This window comes from Haemaphysalis longicornis, unplaced genomic scaffold (genome assembly GCF_048455015.1).
Source record: "Haemaphysalis longicornis isolate Haplotype H1 unplaced genomic scaffold, Haemaphysalis longicornis Haplotype H1 scaffold_9, whole genome shotgun sequence".
In the NCBI taxonomy this organism is placed as follows: domain Eukaryota; kingdom Metazoa; phylum Arthropoda; class Arachnida; order Ixodida; family Ixodidae; genus Haemaphysalis; species Haemaphysalis longicornis.
The window spans coordinates 128005362-128023103 of NW_027526460.1; the positions used below are offsets into that span (position 1 = coordinate 128005362).

At 50.2% G+C, this 17742-nt stretch overlaps 1 protein-coding gene across 1 annotated transcript; it reads right to left on the bottom strand.

Moving 5' to 3' along the window:
* Positions 1-4118: 4118 nt before the first annotated feature.
* On the bottom strand, positions 4119-13976 carry LOC144152085 (uncharacterized). Its single transcript, XM_077683292.1, has 2 exons — positions 13749-13976; positions 4119-4486 (listed from the first exon to the last, which is right to left on the bottom strand). The coding sequence occupies exons 1-2, from the start codon at positions 13970-13972 to the stop codon at positions 4126-4128; spliced, it is 585 nt and encodes a 194-aa protein (XP_077539418.1). The 5' UTR covers positions 13973-13976; the 3' UTR covers positions 4119-4125.
* Positions 13977-17742: the final 3766 nt, after the last annotated feature.

The following is a 17742-nucleotide window of genomic DNA, read 5'->3' on the forward strand; positions in this document are numbered from 1 at the left end:
ATGCACCTTTTATGCTCCCTACGACCTCTGGAAACCGCCAGGCCAGTCCAACTAGAGCCAGCCGCCCACTGCAAGGTTTTCCACCCGAGTTCGGCCTCCTGCAAGAAAGACCCAAGACAACGACCGCTGCAACCACCACAATGGTGCAAGAAGCAACGTCACCAATCGTGCTGCAGCAGCCCTGAGAACCGCCATCATTCGTTCCGGTGAGCCCCCGCGGAAGACCCAGAGGAATGGTTGGAGAAGCTGGAGCGCGTCCGGATCTTCAACAGGTGGGACGACGAAGAAACCTTCCGGCATGTGTTCTTTTACTAGCTAGATGCAGCTCGAACTTGATTCGAGACCACGAGAGCTCCTTGACCAACTAGACTCAATTCAAAAGCGAGTTCCTTAAGACCTTCACGACCATGGTGAGAATAGAACGAGCTGCACTTTTGCTTGAAACTCGAACGCAACACCCCAACAAAGGAGTCGTGATTTTCCTTGAGGAAATGAAACGACTATTTCGTCGCGCGGACCCGCAAATGACGAAAGAAAAGAAACTGAGGTTTCTGATGCGAGGAGTAAAGAGAGAACTTTTTGCTTGCCTTGTCCGCAACCCCCTAAAACGGTGGCTGAATTCCCGTCTGAGGCGGCCGCCATGGAGAAAACATTGGAAATTCGTACTAGGCAGTACGACCGTCCAATCAATGCGCTGGTTGCGGACACGATCGATGGCGGGGCTATTAGCTCTGACACACTACGTGAAGCAATTCGTGCAGTCGTCAGGGAAGAACTGCGGAAACTCTTCCTAACAACGCCGCAACCCCAAGTCACCTCTGTGACCTACGTGATCCGGGAAGAAATTCAACTCGCTTTGGGGACTTCTATGCCATCCGAAGTACCCCGCGAACCACAAGTTATGACCTACTCCGCGGGTGTTCGTCGACCCCGCCCAGCTCCAACCCGTCGTCAAGAAGTGCCGCCGTACTGCCGTCCACTGTCGACCGCCCGATCCCCTGCAGCCCAAAACCAGACGCCTAGGAAGACGGACGTATGGCGAACCACCGATAATCGTGCCCACTGTGCTACCACTGCGGAGAGGCCGACCACATCGACCGTCGCTGCCCCTACAAGAGGCTCGGTTTGCGAGGGTTCACGGTCGACGCACCACGCCCCCGACCCGGCCAGCGCCCATCTGATATCGAAGAATACCTGTCCAACACCAGCCGTGGACCAGCCAGTTTCAACCGTTCGACGTCGCCCTAGCCATACCAGTCGCCGAACCGCCGTAGCAATGTGGACTTCGCACGTGGAAGGTCCCTCAGCCAACGCGGGGAAAACTAAAAGCAGCAACTTCTTGAGGTGAAGTTGCTCCACGGCGAAAAACTGGAAACCCTCCAACGACGCAACGACGCGCCGAAGACCGTGATTCACGACATGCCCTCATCCCGACGACCCGACCTAACCCTGACGAGACTCCCGAACACGACGACAGCTACACGGCCCGACGCGAACCCGACATAACCGAAACTGCCGCTGAGAAGAAAACGACAACGACGACGCGTAGTGCCCGACCGTCAACACGCACAAGCCAAGATGCGACGCCCCGACGCACCCGGGACTCGAGGAAGGCGGCGTCCGACGTCAAGGTGTCAATTGACGGCTTTGATGTAGTTGCTCTCATTGACACGGGAGCCGACTACCCAGTCATGAGCGGATCATTCGCGTCTAAGCTGAAGAAAGTTACGACCAGATGGGATGGTCCACACATACGCAAAGCAGGAGGCCATCTCGTAACGCCAAGTGGAACGTGCACATCATGCACGCGTCATTATAGACGTCACCACGTACCCTGCCGCGTTCGCTATTTTGCCTAATTGCTCCCGCGACGTAATTCTCGGAATGGACTTTTTGACGGACAACGGTGCAATAATCGATCTGCAGACCAAGTCGGTAACTTTTTCTCCCGATCACTCCATGACGCCGGAACTGAACACCGAACACCGTGCTGCAGGAAGGATCGCCGATGATCATGTTACCCTGCCACCCCGCGCAAGCTTGATGATTACGGTCTACTTGAAGATGCTGCTGCTGACGTCAACGCTATCGTTGAAAACGCTATGAAGAAAAATTTCAACCCAGGGACGAGAACAAATTATCTTCATGTCATCCCCGCAGACCTTCGCGACGGACATCTTGGCACAGCACGAACTACGGAAAAAATCAAGGCGAAGTACTACTGGCCCCACCTTACAACCGATGTGTCCCACTACGTCCGCAGCTGCCGTGACTGTCAGCGACGAAAAACGACACCGACGACACCCGCCGGACTTCTGCAGCCGATCGGCGTCCCATGGAGGCCCTTACAAAATATTGGAATGCATCTTCTGGGCCAGTTCCCTACGTCATGATCCGAGAACAAGTGGATTGTCGTAGCGACAGACTACATGACGCGGTACGCAGACACCGCTGCTCTTCCGAGGGGGACTGCGCAAGAAATTGCGAAGTTCTTCATGAACCAAGTTGTGCTGCGACATGGAGCCCCTGAAGTCCTAATCACGGACCACGGAACGGCCTTTACTGCGGAGCTTATGCAAAGAATCTTGCGCTACACCAATACGGATCATCTAAGAACGACGGCGTACCACCCCCAAACGAACGGACTAACGGAACGTCTGAACAAAACGATCGCGGATATGCTGTCTATGTACGTCGGCGTTGACTTGGGACGAGGTCCCCCCGTATGTCCCGTTTGCGTGCGCAAAGCGAGACGGAAGCATGTATAGCCATGCACGCACGGTGCACAGATATCACCTCCAACACAGTGCTCGTGTAAAACGAACCGGTGCGTCATTCTTCGTAAGGTATTCGCTTGGCAGGAGAGACGACCCACGTTCGGCACAGGCCTCGGCTGCGTTTTCTTGTTTTCACTTACTCCGCAGAGGCATCACACAAACCCAACATTTAGTTTGCTAGGATAGCATTGCTTTAGCACTAAAAAGTAGCTTCTGCAGGCGAGCAGATCAGGAAGGGCTGGCAATAACTGTATTTCGCAGCGCACTAACAGACAGCATCCACCATCATCATTGCAGGACCCATTGGATTCGTATTGTGCGGAAAGTCGGTTTAGCGTAAAGTGTGGGGCTTAAAAATCATGTATTTGGGAATCCAAAATTAAGTGCATCCGCTGCACCAACAGTTACCTCTTTCGCCTCGGACTGACGACCAACCCGTACTGCGATAACTGTTCTTCCATAGAAACCGTCGAACATATCTTATTAGAATGTGTGGCCTACTTGGCACCAAGATCCCGTTTTTTTTTAAGATATTGAACGCCTAGATCAAGGGCCGGTAACTTTGAAGACCATCTTAGGACCATGGACTAGCCCCTCGAAGCAGCGTCGGGCCCTAAAAAGTTTGTTTTCATATTTGGAGGACATTGGCCACATTTCAAAATTGTAAATTCTGTAACACAATCTAAAAAATAGTCCGCCAAGCCCGCCAAACCACGCCAGTGTTTTTTTTTTTTTGTTTGCTTCTTCGTTTTTTTCTCTCTCTTTTTTTTCTTTTCTGCCCACCTCTCTCTAGGGCCTGTTCTCCCTACATCCCCGACCCCTAGCAGAGAAGCATGTAGGTGATCACAAACGCCGGCAAAACTCTCTGCTTTTTCAATAAAGAGCCTTCTCTCTCTCTCTCATACCCAAGAGCCCAGATCCAGTGGCGCTTTGAATGTCATTGCCTTCCTTTCCGCTGATAATTAACCCCGCTCGGACATCGGTCAATCCCGCACTACTCTTAAAACATCTTGCTGCGAAAAGCCTCATCTTGCGTGCCAAGCCAGACCTTTGCTCGACTGACATCGCCAGTGGCATAAAAGAAAATCCATTCTATTCGCCTCGTTAGGGCTCAGGCGCTGCGATGCAGTGTACACGCGAAGAGAACGCGTAGACAGCGCCCTATGCAGATAAGTTCTCGCGTTTCCCGCGATTTCCAGTAAACAACAGCACCAATAAAATTGCGTCAATTTATGTTCCCAAGCAAAAATAAAACGATCCTTTTCACGTGACTCCTACTCAAATCAGCCATAATGCAGTTGCAGTTACTCTGACGCCCCAGGAAGAAAGAGTGCCCACGATGCGAGGCTTAGTTGAATGCACTGTTTGAGCACGTGGCGAAGCAGGCTTTCCGGCTGCTGAACCGATTGGCGCCGGTCAGGCACCGATGGTCGCGAAGCAAATCTGTCGAAGTCTCCAGGCACCGCATGCGGCCGTCCTCCGACGAGAAGTGGGCGAAGAAGGGGTACTTGAGGTGGCGGCGCGTACAAGACACGGCGATGGGGCGCTGGCATGCGGGCCCCCGACTGCCGCGTTCTGCGCACCGGCTCGTGCACTCCTGCCGCGTGCGGAAGACGGCGCTGCCGTTGGCGGGACATCCGCCCGCAGGGAAGTTCCAGGGAACGCACGTGTGACCTTCGAAGAACCACCAGCTGGACAAGACGTCTTGCCTGCGCGGGGGGGCGGGGTGCGCACCAGAAAAACTGCCGTGAAATGCGAATTACTGACAACTTGTCTGCGCGTACAGCCGCCATCATAAAAAAAAATTATGATTGGTTCCTCGTTTGAATAAAAATTTCCCCGCATTTCCCCGAGGAGAAGAATGTGAAAGTGCGAATGCAGGAGTTGAATTTGCGCGGTTCGGTAATGTTCGCGATAGAGAGATCACACACACACACACACACACACACACACACACAGCTACAAAGAAAGAAAGATGCATTTATTCACAGACACCTATTTGTGTTGTCGTTGTACTTGATTGCTAGAGCGGATCTCAGCTTTGAAATTTCGTGTCAGTACTCCTTTAAGCGGGTGCATTAGCCCTTCTCACGCCCGATTCCTGGCCAATCCCCCACATGGGTATGTGCCATGACAGCGGCCAGGCAGTGCGCGCCCATCTCCCCCCGTTGCCAAGGAAGACGAGGAGATTCCTGGCCAATCCCCCACGTGGGTATGTGCCTGGTCAGCGGCCAGGCAGCGCGCGCCCATCTCCCCCCGTTGCCAAGGAAGACGAGGAGCGCGCGCACCCGCAGCTGTTGCTATGTAGACGGACGGCGGTCAACGGAATTCAGGGTCGCTTATAAAGTGCATTCGCACTTAAAACATTTTGTATTATGACAGGTGATAGGTTCATGCAGGAGCCGAAAAGTACATGAACATGCACACACGCACGCTCACACAAACACACGGACACACAGACACGCAAAGACGCACGCACATACATACCAATATTTATGCAGAGAGGGAGGTGAACACAGACATCCAGAACTAACAGGAAGGCATGCAGGAGGTATTTCGTATCTTTCTTTTGCAAAAATATGACCTTTTATAGGTTATGAAAAAGAAAACGGAGGGCGCTTGTGTAACACTTGGTGTGCGCGTGTGCCGCCCTGTCGTCTGCTACTGTCATCTGTGCGTGTGAGTGCTGTTTTCAAGTGGACGGTGCGTTGTGCCCTGTCCGTGACGCCACCGGACCGGACCGCTAAACATGTCATTATGCTATTGACAAGAATATCAATCGTGCACAGGGCGCCGCCATTTTTTAACAATCGGGGCGCCACCTGGCGGGCATTTCTTGGATACTGCGGGGCGAGCAGACGACGCCGTAGTCCCCCGCTGTTGCTCCGTGCCGCGCGTGGATATCAGTCGTCCAGGAGGCATCGAACATCGGTGTCATTCATTCGGTATGTCAGAAGCGACAACTTCGACAGCGCTTTAAGGAGAACGTTCAAAGCGTCCGAGAGCTGTCAGGTTTGCCCATAAACTCTGTTCCCAACACGCTAAGGCGTGGGCCACCCCCAGGGTGTCGAACCGGAACCGGAACCGAACCGAAAACCGGAACCGAACCCGAATTTACGCCCGGAACCGGAACTGAACCGGAACCGTATTTTTTCCGCCATTTTGGAACTGAACCCGAACCGGAACGAATCGAAGGAACCGTTCCGAACCGGTTCCGGGGCCTCAAAAATGCGATTTCTAGTTTTCCATTTCGGTACCCTACCTTGCGTCTGAAGATATTTCGCCACTCGCCAGACAGAACCATGAAATATTTTGCGTAGTCTGCAGTTCCCAAGGCTCATCATGTTCTCTTCTAATTACCGTAATTACCCGATTCTAACGCGTACATTTTTTCCGGAAAAATAGGTCGAAAAATTGCATGCGCGTTAGAATCGGATACGAAACCGAAACTGCCGAAACAGCGGAAATTTTTTCCCACCCATCACCATCGCCATATCAAGATGGCGCCAAAGCTCTAGGCACTATACTTTTAGCAACGATTTTTCGGATGCAGGAAGCATAGGCGCCTAAGCTTTTCTATCGGCGTTCACACAAATCGTCAAATCGTTCCACTTGCGCGCTTGATAACAGCAATGGCAGAAGCGGCTCTCACGCGTTTAAAACGAGCGGTCGGCTGAAGCGTGCGCCTCTGGAGAAGCTCGCGGGATGGGCGTGCGAGGCGTGGGCCACGATCCCATCGACCATGGTTGAACGTTCGTTCAGAAGTCGCGAACGCGCTTGACGGCACCGAGGACAAGATGTTGTGGTCAGCGGAGAGCGGCGAGGAGTGAGATGAGTGAGATTACTTCGGAAAATAAATCGCCCGTTTCTCTCGCATTCGTTTTTCGTGCTCACAAAGTTCCGTGCTCATTACAATCGGAGGTGCAAGTTTTTTAGTTTTTTTTTTTTTGCCAGGAAAATCGGGTGCGCGTTAGAATCGGGTAATTACGGTATTGCCCTCAATTTAATGTAAAGTTGTCCGTATATACAATCACTTTGCGTTAGGTACTGCCCATCTCTCCCAATTATCTTTGACATTTAGCATAACTTAAGTTATAACGCATATTGCAAGGCAACATATCATGGAATATTCTTCATGGTTTCTATCTACATGGTGTTTAAAATCGTGTAAAGTTTTCAATGTGTTGTTAATTCGCAGGCATACCTGTCCGCTTGTGAAGGCCTTCAGGGACACCGTCAACAATAAATCCATATCTTCCACTTATTCTAGTTTGAATGGGCAGTTATATACAAACAGCACTGAGACACCAACACTCGCAGTTCTCAAAATTAACGTCACTTTTTCTTGTATACAGAGCCGTTGTGTCCTTTGGTTACTGCTCTAAGAGAACATGAGATATAAAAAAATGGGGAATCCTAATTTCCACTTTTATTTGATAGCATTTTCATGTTATCTTGAATCTGCTCAAACTTAAACTTACGAGGCGGATGGATTGAAGTCGATTAGTGTGGGTTAGCGGGTAGACTGGGGTGAATTAGGTGAGTGAATGAGCTAATGTGAATTAGTGGGACTGGTGTGTTGATTAATTTGGAATAAAGGAATTAGCGGGTCAGTTAAGGCGGATTCGAAGGTCGGACCAAACATGATATCTTTGGGGTCCTTGGCATTTAGAATTTTGCAGCGTTCTCCTTCTCGACAAATCAGGAAATTTTGTGACGCACAAAGTATCCGCAAAGTTATGTGACGACGCCTGAATGCTATGAAAGTCTTTCTTTATGCCCGTATTGCGCTATTAGGTTTTTGCTATATTAACATTGACATCTCGGACTAAAGTTACAAACTAATTGCTTAATGCATATTTTATATTCATTAAATGGTTTTCGAAACGTGTGTATATATGAGGGGAGACAGTTGGAAAGAAACTAAACTGCAAGAAAAAAAGGGAGGGACGATCTACTGGTTTGATGCAAAGACGCCCGATAGCATTCTTTAATACCTTCTCTTTGTGTTACCGTTCTGCAGCCTCCCAGACGTGTAGCATCTCAACCCCCGAACACAGCCCCCTCTAAGCTGAGGAAGCGGCGATAGCACGTGCGCTTAGCCAAAGCGGCGCCAAAACTCTCATAACAGACTCTTAGCAGGCATGGCCCAACTTTGCCAACGGTCGATTGCATGTTACAACACTTCCGATGAAAAATTAGAGACCACCAACGTGACCAGTCACGACTGTATGAGCACCAGCTCATACTGGCATCCCCGGCAAACAAGATCACCAACCTCGTGGGTCGAGATTTGACTTGCTTAGCCAGCGCTGATGAAGCCCAGCCCGAGTGCATGCATCCTGCAGTCATAGACCAGGAAGTTACTCAGCACTATGGCCTCTTCCATAGAACGTATTCCTCCTCGCACAAATTGCTTCCGATTAACCAGGAAAGATTACTCCGCACCCTGTGGGCATACACCTTCCCACACTACACCAGACTTCACCTCTTTGACGGAACACAACTCTCTCCATTTCGTTGCTTCTGTGGAGAGCCTGGGAACCTCATACGCATAGTAGGCGGCTGCGACAAGTGTGCCGTAGATCCATCCAACCTCCACGTTTTCATAGAGAATTGGGAGACAGCCATGGCCAGCTCCGGCCTGGAAGATCAGTTGCTCTTGATGAAAACGGCTGTAGATTCAGCCCCCTCGAATGAGGTCGCCTCTCTGAAACTTTGCCTCGATTGAATTAAACTTCATTCTCTCTCTCTCGCTCTCTCTCTCTCTCTCTCTCTCTCTCTCTCTCTACAAGTGATCATTACTGTTGCTTGTGACTTCATTTGGCTATCATCTTTCCTAGAGCCCAATTGCTGTCACCAGTCGCTGAAGGGCCATTAGCAATTCCTATCTCCGGTGCTTCCCTATCCAATGCCGTCCTATACACGCCGTCCAATGAGTCTTTGTATCCATTCTTTCTTTCTAACAGTTCTGTTAGCAGATAAAAGAGGAGCAGAAGGAAATTTCTCTAAATGCCACCTCCCACGCTTGGCAGTCGGCGCCACATACTCGTCACACTACCATAGAAAACATTTTGCAGGTACAGTTAAAGCAGCTCTTCAACACTTTAGATAAACTCGCCGCGGTGGCTCAGTGGCTAAGGCGTTGCTGCTGAGCACACAGACGCGATTTAGATTCCCGGCCGCGGCGGCCACTTTTCTGATGGAAGCGAAAAGCGAAAACGTTCGTGTGTCCGAAATTTCGGCGCACGTAAAGATCCCCAGGTGGTCAAAATTATTCCGGAGCCCTTCACTATGACGCGCCTTGCCGTCGGCGTTGCGTGGGCGCGTTAAACCCAACAACAAACAAACAAACAAACAAACAAACAAACAAACAAACAAACAAACAAACAAACAAACAAACAAACAAACAAACAAACAAATAAATAAATAAATAAATAAATAAATAAATAAATAAATAAATAAATAAATAAATAAATAAATAAATAAATAAATAAAGCAGTAAATAAATAAATCAACACTTTCCATAAACGCTTTCACTCTTCTTCGCATCTGGAAGCACTGTGAAAACTATAGCTATTGCCAGCAGAGAGCAACAGTGCGTGATTTGCTCGTCGCTGCGGACACACCTTCCGTTTCTGCTTCGCTTTTGTGGCATTTTTTTAAGTGGCTATCAAATGCGCCCTATTCTGCAACTTAAGGAAAGCCGGCAAACAGCCGCTACACCACTGTAATGACGTCATTCAGCGGTCGAAGAATGCCAAGACCGGGAAGGAGAGAAAAATATTTTGAGCAAGTTTGTAAGTTATCTGACGAGGAGGTAGCAGTAATTTTTGGCTGAGGCACATTGCGACCCCATAATCTAATGTGTTGGTTCGCTACTTTCTGCAAGCACTCAAGATTTAGAAAAAAGTTGAAAAAAGTGTTGCAGGGTCGCATTAGTTTGGCGAAGACAAAATATTTGGACAAAGAAACCTTCATTATGACTGTTTTTATGCCGACTTTATAAGGAAACGAAAAACGAGCAAAAAAAAATTAACAGAAAAATCACGCCTGCTTTTTTTCTTCGAACCCGTTTGAACCGGTTCGAACCGGTTCGAACCGGAACGGAATGGTGCTCTGGAACTGAACCCGAACCGAACCCGAAAGGCTTGAACCCGAACCCGAACCGAACCCGAAAAAATTCCGGTTCGACACCCTGGCCACCCCACACGCGCTTTGTCCTGACGGGGGTTGCCTGTGAGGCTACGTTTCGCCGTGCCAGAAGGACGCCCGACTTTTCATCCACAATTAATGTTTGTTTTCTTAATTGTGGGCATATTGCCGTCATTGTTTTTACTTGTTGATTTAGAGAAACTACCTGTCCTGGCGTGATTACGCCCTTGTTGGCTGCGACAACAATCACCGTTAGCGCAAAGTACTTATGCAATAAACGTGTGAAGTTCACCACGACATCCATGTGCCTCCATCTGCGGAGTCTATTCGCTGAACAAATTTCCTGCGTCCCTTGAGTACCGCCGCGAATGGGTCATCGTGCTGAGTCGGAAAGACTTCGAAACTAGCAAATTTGCCTCAATAAGTACGGTCACGCTACTTTTCGGTTCATGAATGGGAAGCCGACAAAAGTAAACGGGACAACTATGCTGCAGCTCAGGTACGCGAAAAGGTTGAGCCAAAAGCGAAATAAAAGTGTCGCGGTGGCGATGCACGCCCGGTCGTATCGGCCAATATGCCTCCAACGTATGCTCAGACGTAAGTGGGTTGGCGCAATATCAGCGAATACCGTGCGGTAGCGCAAATTTCCAAACATGGCTTGTTGCTGTCGGTGCGCGAAGGTGTTGAAATTTAATACGTGCTCCAATACCTCATACTGAGTCGGTTGTTGTACCAGGCCCTGAAATATTCGTTCTAGCTACGCAGGTCGTACACATACATGCTCATAAAAGTAAAATATGTTTTAACAATATTTGCCGCCGCATAACACTATTTCCTGCTGCTAACCCGGACAACTTATTTGATACAAGATTACACGGCTGTTAGCTTGCTTAAAAGAACATTTGCGTTTGGGCGGCGGATGGGAACCGCGAACAGCTATTTCCAGACATGACCGGGCGTGCTCCGCCCCCGCGACGCTTTTATTTTGCTTTCAGCCCAAACTTATTTGCGTACCCGAGCTGCAGCATAGGTTTCCGGTTGATTTTTGTTAGCTTCCCGTCGATGAGATGAACAGCACATACCACTGATCTCCACCAGAGTTGCTGGATGGCGCTTCGAGCTCTCCGGCGCACGGCCGCCGGAAGTTCGAGCGCTTGTCCCGGAAGTCGGGCCGTTCCAGCATAGCGCATGCTACGCATGGGCTGGTTTCCCACGCATTCCGCCAAAAATGCTTGCTTGTTGCGCCGTCAACTGCACAAGCAGACCAGAGAAGTCGCCTGGGAAGACGTTCTACTTGGAAGTATTACAATATTCTGAACGACGTGCGTGATACGCAGCGAAACGCAAATGTCATATCAGTGTCGTTTTTAAGCTGGGGCTCTTGTTACGCAGATTCCCTCGCTCTAAGCCGTATTTATACCGGCGTTGGGTGGCAAACTTATACCCTAGTTACACGGCGAAAGTAACCGCAGTTAAGTTTAACCGTGGTTACTAAACTTTAACCGCGGTTATCGCCAACCGCGGTTTTGGATGTTGCACGCGAAATTGCAAGTTTGGTAACCGCAGTCACTTGATTATGAGCGCAACAAAAATAAATTACCACACTTTTAACTTCACGATAAAAAAAAAGAGAAGCAGTGTAGACAAAAAGAAATATCGTTAAAGCATTCGCTTCTGACACAAACGCAACGCACTCGTGCGCGGCGAGAAGAGGGGCTTCCCCAACAGCTCGCAACCGGCTTGGTTTGCTTAGGTCTGTTCGGTGTTGAGAACTTTCATCTTAGCATCGCGGTAGATATTTGACCACCGCTATCTCTACAACTGCGAATTACAATCCATAGCACAATTTTTCACAGCACTAACATGCATTTTCTCGAATGCGGAAGTTCTTTTCCGCGATCAGATTGATTTCGAAGAGCGGCGATGCGATAAGCTGTTGCTGCCGCGGTCTGGGACGGTTCGGGCCGCAAGCAGTGCCGTGTGGGCAGGCGCGCCGGCGTGTTTACAGGCCACGGTCAGGCACGGCCGACGCGCGCGCCGATCGTTTCCGTGTGCTGAAAACGCTTCAAGATTGCCTGCTATATCCATTTTTGGCGGACGACGCGCGGAATTTACAAATTTAGCACGGCGTTTGTCGTAGTTGATCGGGCGGATCGGGAAACGAGCCGCTGCTGACGGGCAGTCGCGCTGATTGCGAGAGCGATGCAAAGAACGTAAGCGCGTCTTGGGGACAGCTTTTGGGCGCCCGCTATTTGAGAACCTTTGTTTCTTCCGAACGCCAGGTGATTTTTTTTTTTTTCGCCTCCGCTGATGCGCCGCCACTTAACTGCGTCCGAACTGAATTGTGCGATTTTGAGCACTGCGGCTGCAGAAAGTGCGGTTAGCGTGACCGAACTGAGGTGCCAAACTCAGTTTGCGCTAATTATGGTTAGCGACGTAACCGCAGTTTCGTCTGTCGTGTAACGCAGCAAACTGCGGTTTTGTCTAACCGCGGTTTGCTTGACCGTGGTTAACTGTGCCCGTGTAACTATAAGCTCTCCATCCCCAGGCAGCAGGCTCTGCAGTGACCACTTTACTGACACCTGTTTTGACAGAACGGGCGCACGAACTCGGCTGCAGCCTGTCGCTGTGGCCACGTTGTTTTCTTTCTAGCATAAATCCCTAGCATAAATTTCGAGCATAAATCCCGTTAGAGCTGCGTCGTCTCTCAAACCAAGACCCAAGTGACATTTTCGTTCTCCTTTGCAATTAAATTCTACTTCATATTAACGTCGCATATTTCGGTATAGCATATGTTGCGATCTGAACGCAATGTGTATAGCCAAAATGCAATAAAGTGAGAACAAAATGCCAAAATCCGCCAATGGGGACGCTTATCAGCGCGGTTGAAAAGCATAGCAGACGCCCGACTTCCGGGACGAGCCGTTCAACTTCCGGTGGCCGTGCGCGCGCCCGGCCGCGACAGCGGTGAAGCGCCATCCAGCAACTAAGTGGAGATCAGTGGCACATACCTCCAGAGAACAGAAACGTGCGATAGGGATTGAGCATGAGGGTGAATATACAGCGGTTCCAAAAGCAGCGTACAATCGTACTTATTCTGACAAATTTGCTGGGTTCGAAGTCTTTTCGATTCAGCACGACGACCCATTCCCGGCAGCGCTCAAGGGACTAAGGGAATTTGTGCAGCGAATAGACTCCGCACATGCAAACACTTCTTTTGACGAGGTGCACTTCACACGTTTCTGGCATGAGCACTTAGCGCTAACGCTGATGGCGCAGACAGCAACGGCGTAGTTACGCTCGGATAAGTAGCTTCTGTACATCGCCAAGTAAAGGCAATGACGGCAACCTGCCCACAATTAAGAAAATAAACATCAATTGGGGATGAAAAGTCTGGCGTCCTGCTGGCACGGCGAAACGTATACCTTCACAGGCAACCGCCGTCAGGATAAAGCGCGTGTGGTGTGGCCCGCCGCCTTAGCGTGTTGGTAAAATAATTTATGGGCAAACCTGAAAGCTCTCGGACGCTTTGAACGGTCTCCTTAAAGCATTGTTGCACTTGTCGCTTGTGGCATAACGAATTAATGACACTGATTTTCGATATCCACGCGAAGCACGGAGCAACAGCGGTGAACTGCGGCGTCGTCTGCTCGCCCCGCAGTACCCAAGAAATGCCCGCCAGGTGACGCCTGGATCGTTAGAACAGGGCCGACCCGGCAAAATTCTGGTCTATAGGCATTCGGTGCTAACAGAGACATCTTCACCGCAGGTACACTGCGTCCCGAATATCTCGTGCCGGGCGGCCTCTTCGTATACCTTGCACAGCTGGTGAACAGTGGTTTGTCGAAGCAGGCATCGTCAGGACGCTCTGCGCCAATGCAGCTCTCGTGGCAGTGCCTGGACGAGGCAAACCGATTGGCGCCCCGGTTGCAGGTGTGCACGACGTCCACTGCCGTCTCGACGCAGGCGTTGAACGCGCGCCGGTAGTGGAACTCCCGTACCGCAGCGCGACAAAATGTGTAGAACACGGCACCACACATCGGCCGCGCCTGTGTACAGGACAGGCGAAAGGCATTTAAAAGTGCGATGTGAACAGCATCCCTCATCTTTTATGGTGAGTTGCCGTACAATATCTGCTGTGGTGTGACCCGAGACAAAATTTGATGCTAATGGACAGATTATACTAGGCTTGCTGTGGCTGCCCCAGACGATTTCTCGAACAAAAGGTTTCAGAGATACCAAGCTAGGATTAAGGAAGAACAGCTAAGCCGGTAAATATACGTTACACAGAATGTTTAAAATGCGGCACACGACACTATTGGAGTTGCGTTTCTGAAACTTCACCCGTAATATTGATGTTTAAGACACAAAGTGGATTAGACTCACTGGGCGCCGAAATGGGAACACCGGGCGGTCTTCCAAGGCCTCCCCCAAGTCCAAGTCCTCCTGGTCAGCTACCTTTGCCCGCGAAGTGGTCAGCTGATCATGTCGCTTGGTCAGTCCCGGGTCCCTCGGCAAGTTAACGATGCCCGCAAGCGACGTTGTGTTTGTGACCACTTTCCTCGCGACCGAAGGCGTGCCAACAGTGCGGAAATTCATAAGGCTATTACCGCTCATTCTGCCTGGGGACGAGTTATTGGACTCCGTCGGGGCTTGGCTAACCAGTTTTGCAGCAGGAGGAGGTCCCCTCCGCTGGAAGCTCTCACCGACGCCGCCGGCGTGTAGCCTCTCGCGGTTACGTTGCACCATTGACGTGAAAGTGGATACGAGGAACGCTGCCCCAACGACAGCTATGAAACAGATTGACGCACAGGTCGCCCATGAAGCTCGGTGCTGCGGTCCTATCGTCGATGACTTGAGACCGCGAGGCTGCCTTCGCGGAACGAGGGTGGATTCGCTGCGGACGCTGTAAGTGGCTGTCGTTGCGGTCGGGCTCTTCGTCAAGTCGCGGGTCAAGGCTTCGTCTTCCGCGTAGAAGCGGCTCTCCCGGCTTGGCGAGAAAGAGGGCGGGCTCCACTAGGTCTCGCTTGGCCGCCACCACTTATACCGCGCCTGACAAGGCACCAAGGGTTTCCGGTCGTCGCCAACGTGTTGCGGAGTCGACAGGATACCCTGTAGTTGAGTTGGGACTTGACCGAAGAACCCTTGGGGTGTTAGTTGGGAAATGTGACCTGCATCGAACGGCTGGTATCCTTGGTAGTCCTGGTAACATGGCCATCGATCAACATACTCGTCCCCAGCCTGTAAGTACACGGGATTCTCGAAGACTTCTGGCTGCCGCAAGACGCCTCGCTTGGCCAGATTCATGATGTCTGCTTTCGGGATCCTATGCAGGTACGCAGAGCGGTGTTCTGCCGTCACCTCGCTACAGCCCCGTAGAATCACGAGAGAAAAAAAGGGTGATGGCGATGATGATGATGACTACCACGACGATGATGAGGAGAATCCGGTTACAGTCTTTACAACGGGCGGGTGACAGTTATCTACCCTAATCGCAATAAAATAAAGAGATGTATACAAAAAGATGCATAGAAACCTTAGAACGATATAGTCCAAGAAACCTGGCCGCGAAAATTACGTTACGAAAAGGAACACAAGAAGAAATTAATGAATGCCTTCCCCCAAAAACAAGGGTGTGCGCGAAGCTGGGCCGCCCTGAAAACTACAACGACCGCAATCGATACGCAATGACCCAAGTGAAAGCGCTCGCAATCGGTCGGCCAAAACCAAACCCTTTCATTTCGCTGTGCTTTTCCAGAACGTAAATGTGCGGTAGACGTTATTGTAGATAATCCTCGTGAATAATGGGCAACATTTTGTTGTTCATGGCTGCCCGCTCTTCCGCTGAGCGAACCCCGCGCGGCCACGCTATGCCGCTCTAGCATCTTGGTGAACTGCCTGAGGAGAGCGATCTACCGCACTTGCCATGTAGCGTGGTACGAGCGACAACGACGACGTCGACGAGCGACCCTTGGGGGCGTGAATCCGGACGAACTTCTTGGCCAATCCCCCGCGTGGGTATGTGCCATGATGGGAGGCAACCAACCATCCGGACCACAGCTCTGTTATTGAATGTACAAGCAAGTCTCCTTCGGTACGGGTGATGTTGCTCTCAAATTCTTCCCTTGGGTTCTATTGTCGAGACGTTTGTGAATTCGGGTGATGAATGCCGATGGCATCGAGCCGCCACATAGCGGACGCGGCAAAGTCGACGTGTTCCGGTCAGATGCATGACAGAAACATTGCACTGGGGGAAGTGCATGCCGGAGGTGCGACAATTCCTTCCGCCGTCCAACCTAGTATACTGTTTCTACAGTAGTGAGCTTCGTGTTCATCCTTTACACTCTCTATTAGACAACAGTCTTTCTTGGGCGTTAAACCTAAAAATGCAAACTTTTGGTCTGTCCGTTCCTCGATTCAGCCATTCGGACAAAAGGTTTAAAAAATTCTGAAGGAAAAAGTTTATTTATGTATTTATTTATGTAAAAGTTATGTACGTATATATTTATTTGTTTGTCTGTTTATTTATTTATTTATTTATTTATTTATTTATTTATTTATTTATTTATTTATTTATTTATTTATTTATTTATTGTGCAGTCCGGTACAGAAGCTACAAACCACTGAACCCCTAAACTTTTCCAAACGACTTAACCTTTCGTTTGGAACATTGTTGATCAAAAATAGGCATATTTGAGGCAATACATTACTGTATAAGTGGTTCTAGAGTCTAGACAGTGCTTTGTAATTAAAGACAGGTGCTACATATCGGTACGCTATGTACCCAGCTAGGGTGCACGAGCCCACGAATGGGAGACGACGAAAACGAAGTCTCGGCGTGCCAGAGCATGCAGCTAAACGTTCACACTTATCTCATTTTTCTTCCTGAATCTACTTTCATATTATACATATTTAAATAATTCTGTTCGGTATTTCCTTTTCTAAATTTTGGGATCTAAAATAATATAGGTCACATCCTCATTAGGTACAAAACTTCTTGGCCAATCCCCCGCGTGGGTATGTGCCATGGTCTGAGGCAACCAACCAACCAGCTGACCCGACGCCATGTTTTTAGCCGCAGCCAGCAGCTGGACTCTTTCTGATTCCTGCAATAAACGGCCTCGAGACTTGACACTGGCGACGAAGATGACCAGTTTTTATAACTGCCGCATCGTACTACAGCGACATGGCGACGCACGGCTCCATCGAAGAGTTTTCGGGTACGGGCTGGGCTTCGTGGTCGGAGTGGCTACAATTCTACTTCGAAGCCAACGGCATATCGGTGGGCGCTCGAAAACGTGCCGTTTTGCTGACGCTTTGTGGACCGTCTACGTACGAGACGGTAAAAACACTGGTGGCGCCTCAATAACCGAGTGAAGTTCCTTTCGAGGAGATCGTCTCCCGCCTGTGAGACCACTTCGACCCCAGGCCTTCGGAACTCTACAGTCGCTGTCGTTTCCAACAACGCGACCAGCTACCAGGCGAGTCGATCACGGCTTACGTCGCCGCCCTTAAGATTTTAGCGGCGCAGTGCAATTCTGGCACACCGGTGTTGGCGAACGCAGCGCAAGGAGGCGGATCGGGGCCGCAGGCAACAATGCTCCCCCTCGATGTCATGTTACGCGACAGATTCGTTTGCGGTTTGCAAGATGCCTATCTGCAACAACGTCTCTTCGCCGAGAAAGATTTGACGTTCCAAAAGGCGCTGGACATATCGCTACGCGCGGAAAGTGCGAAGTTGCAACAGCAGAGCATCAAAGGCAGCGTCTCAGAGATGAACAAAACCGGCGCGAAGGTGCGTGGGAGGAAT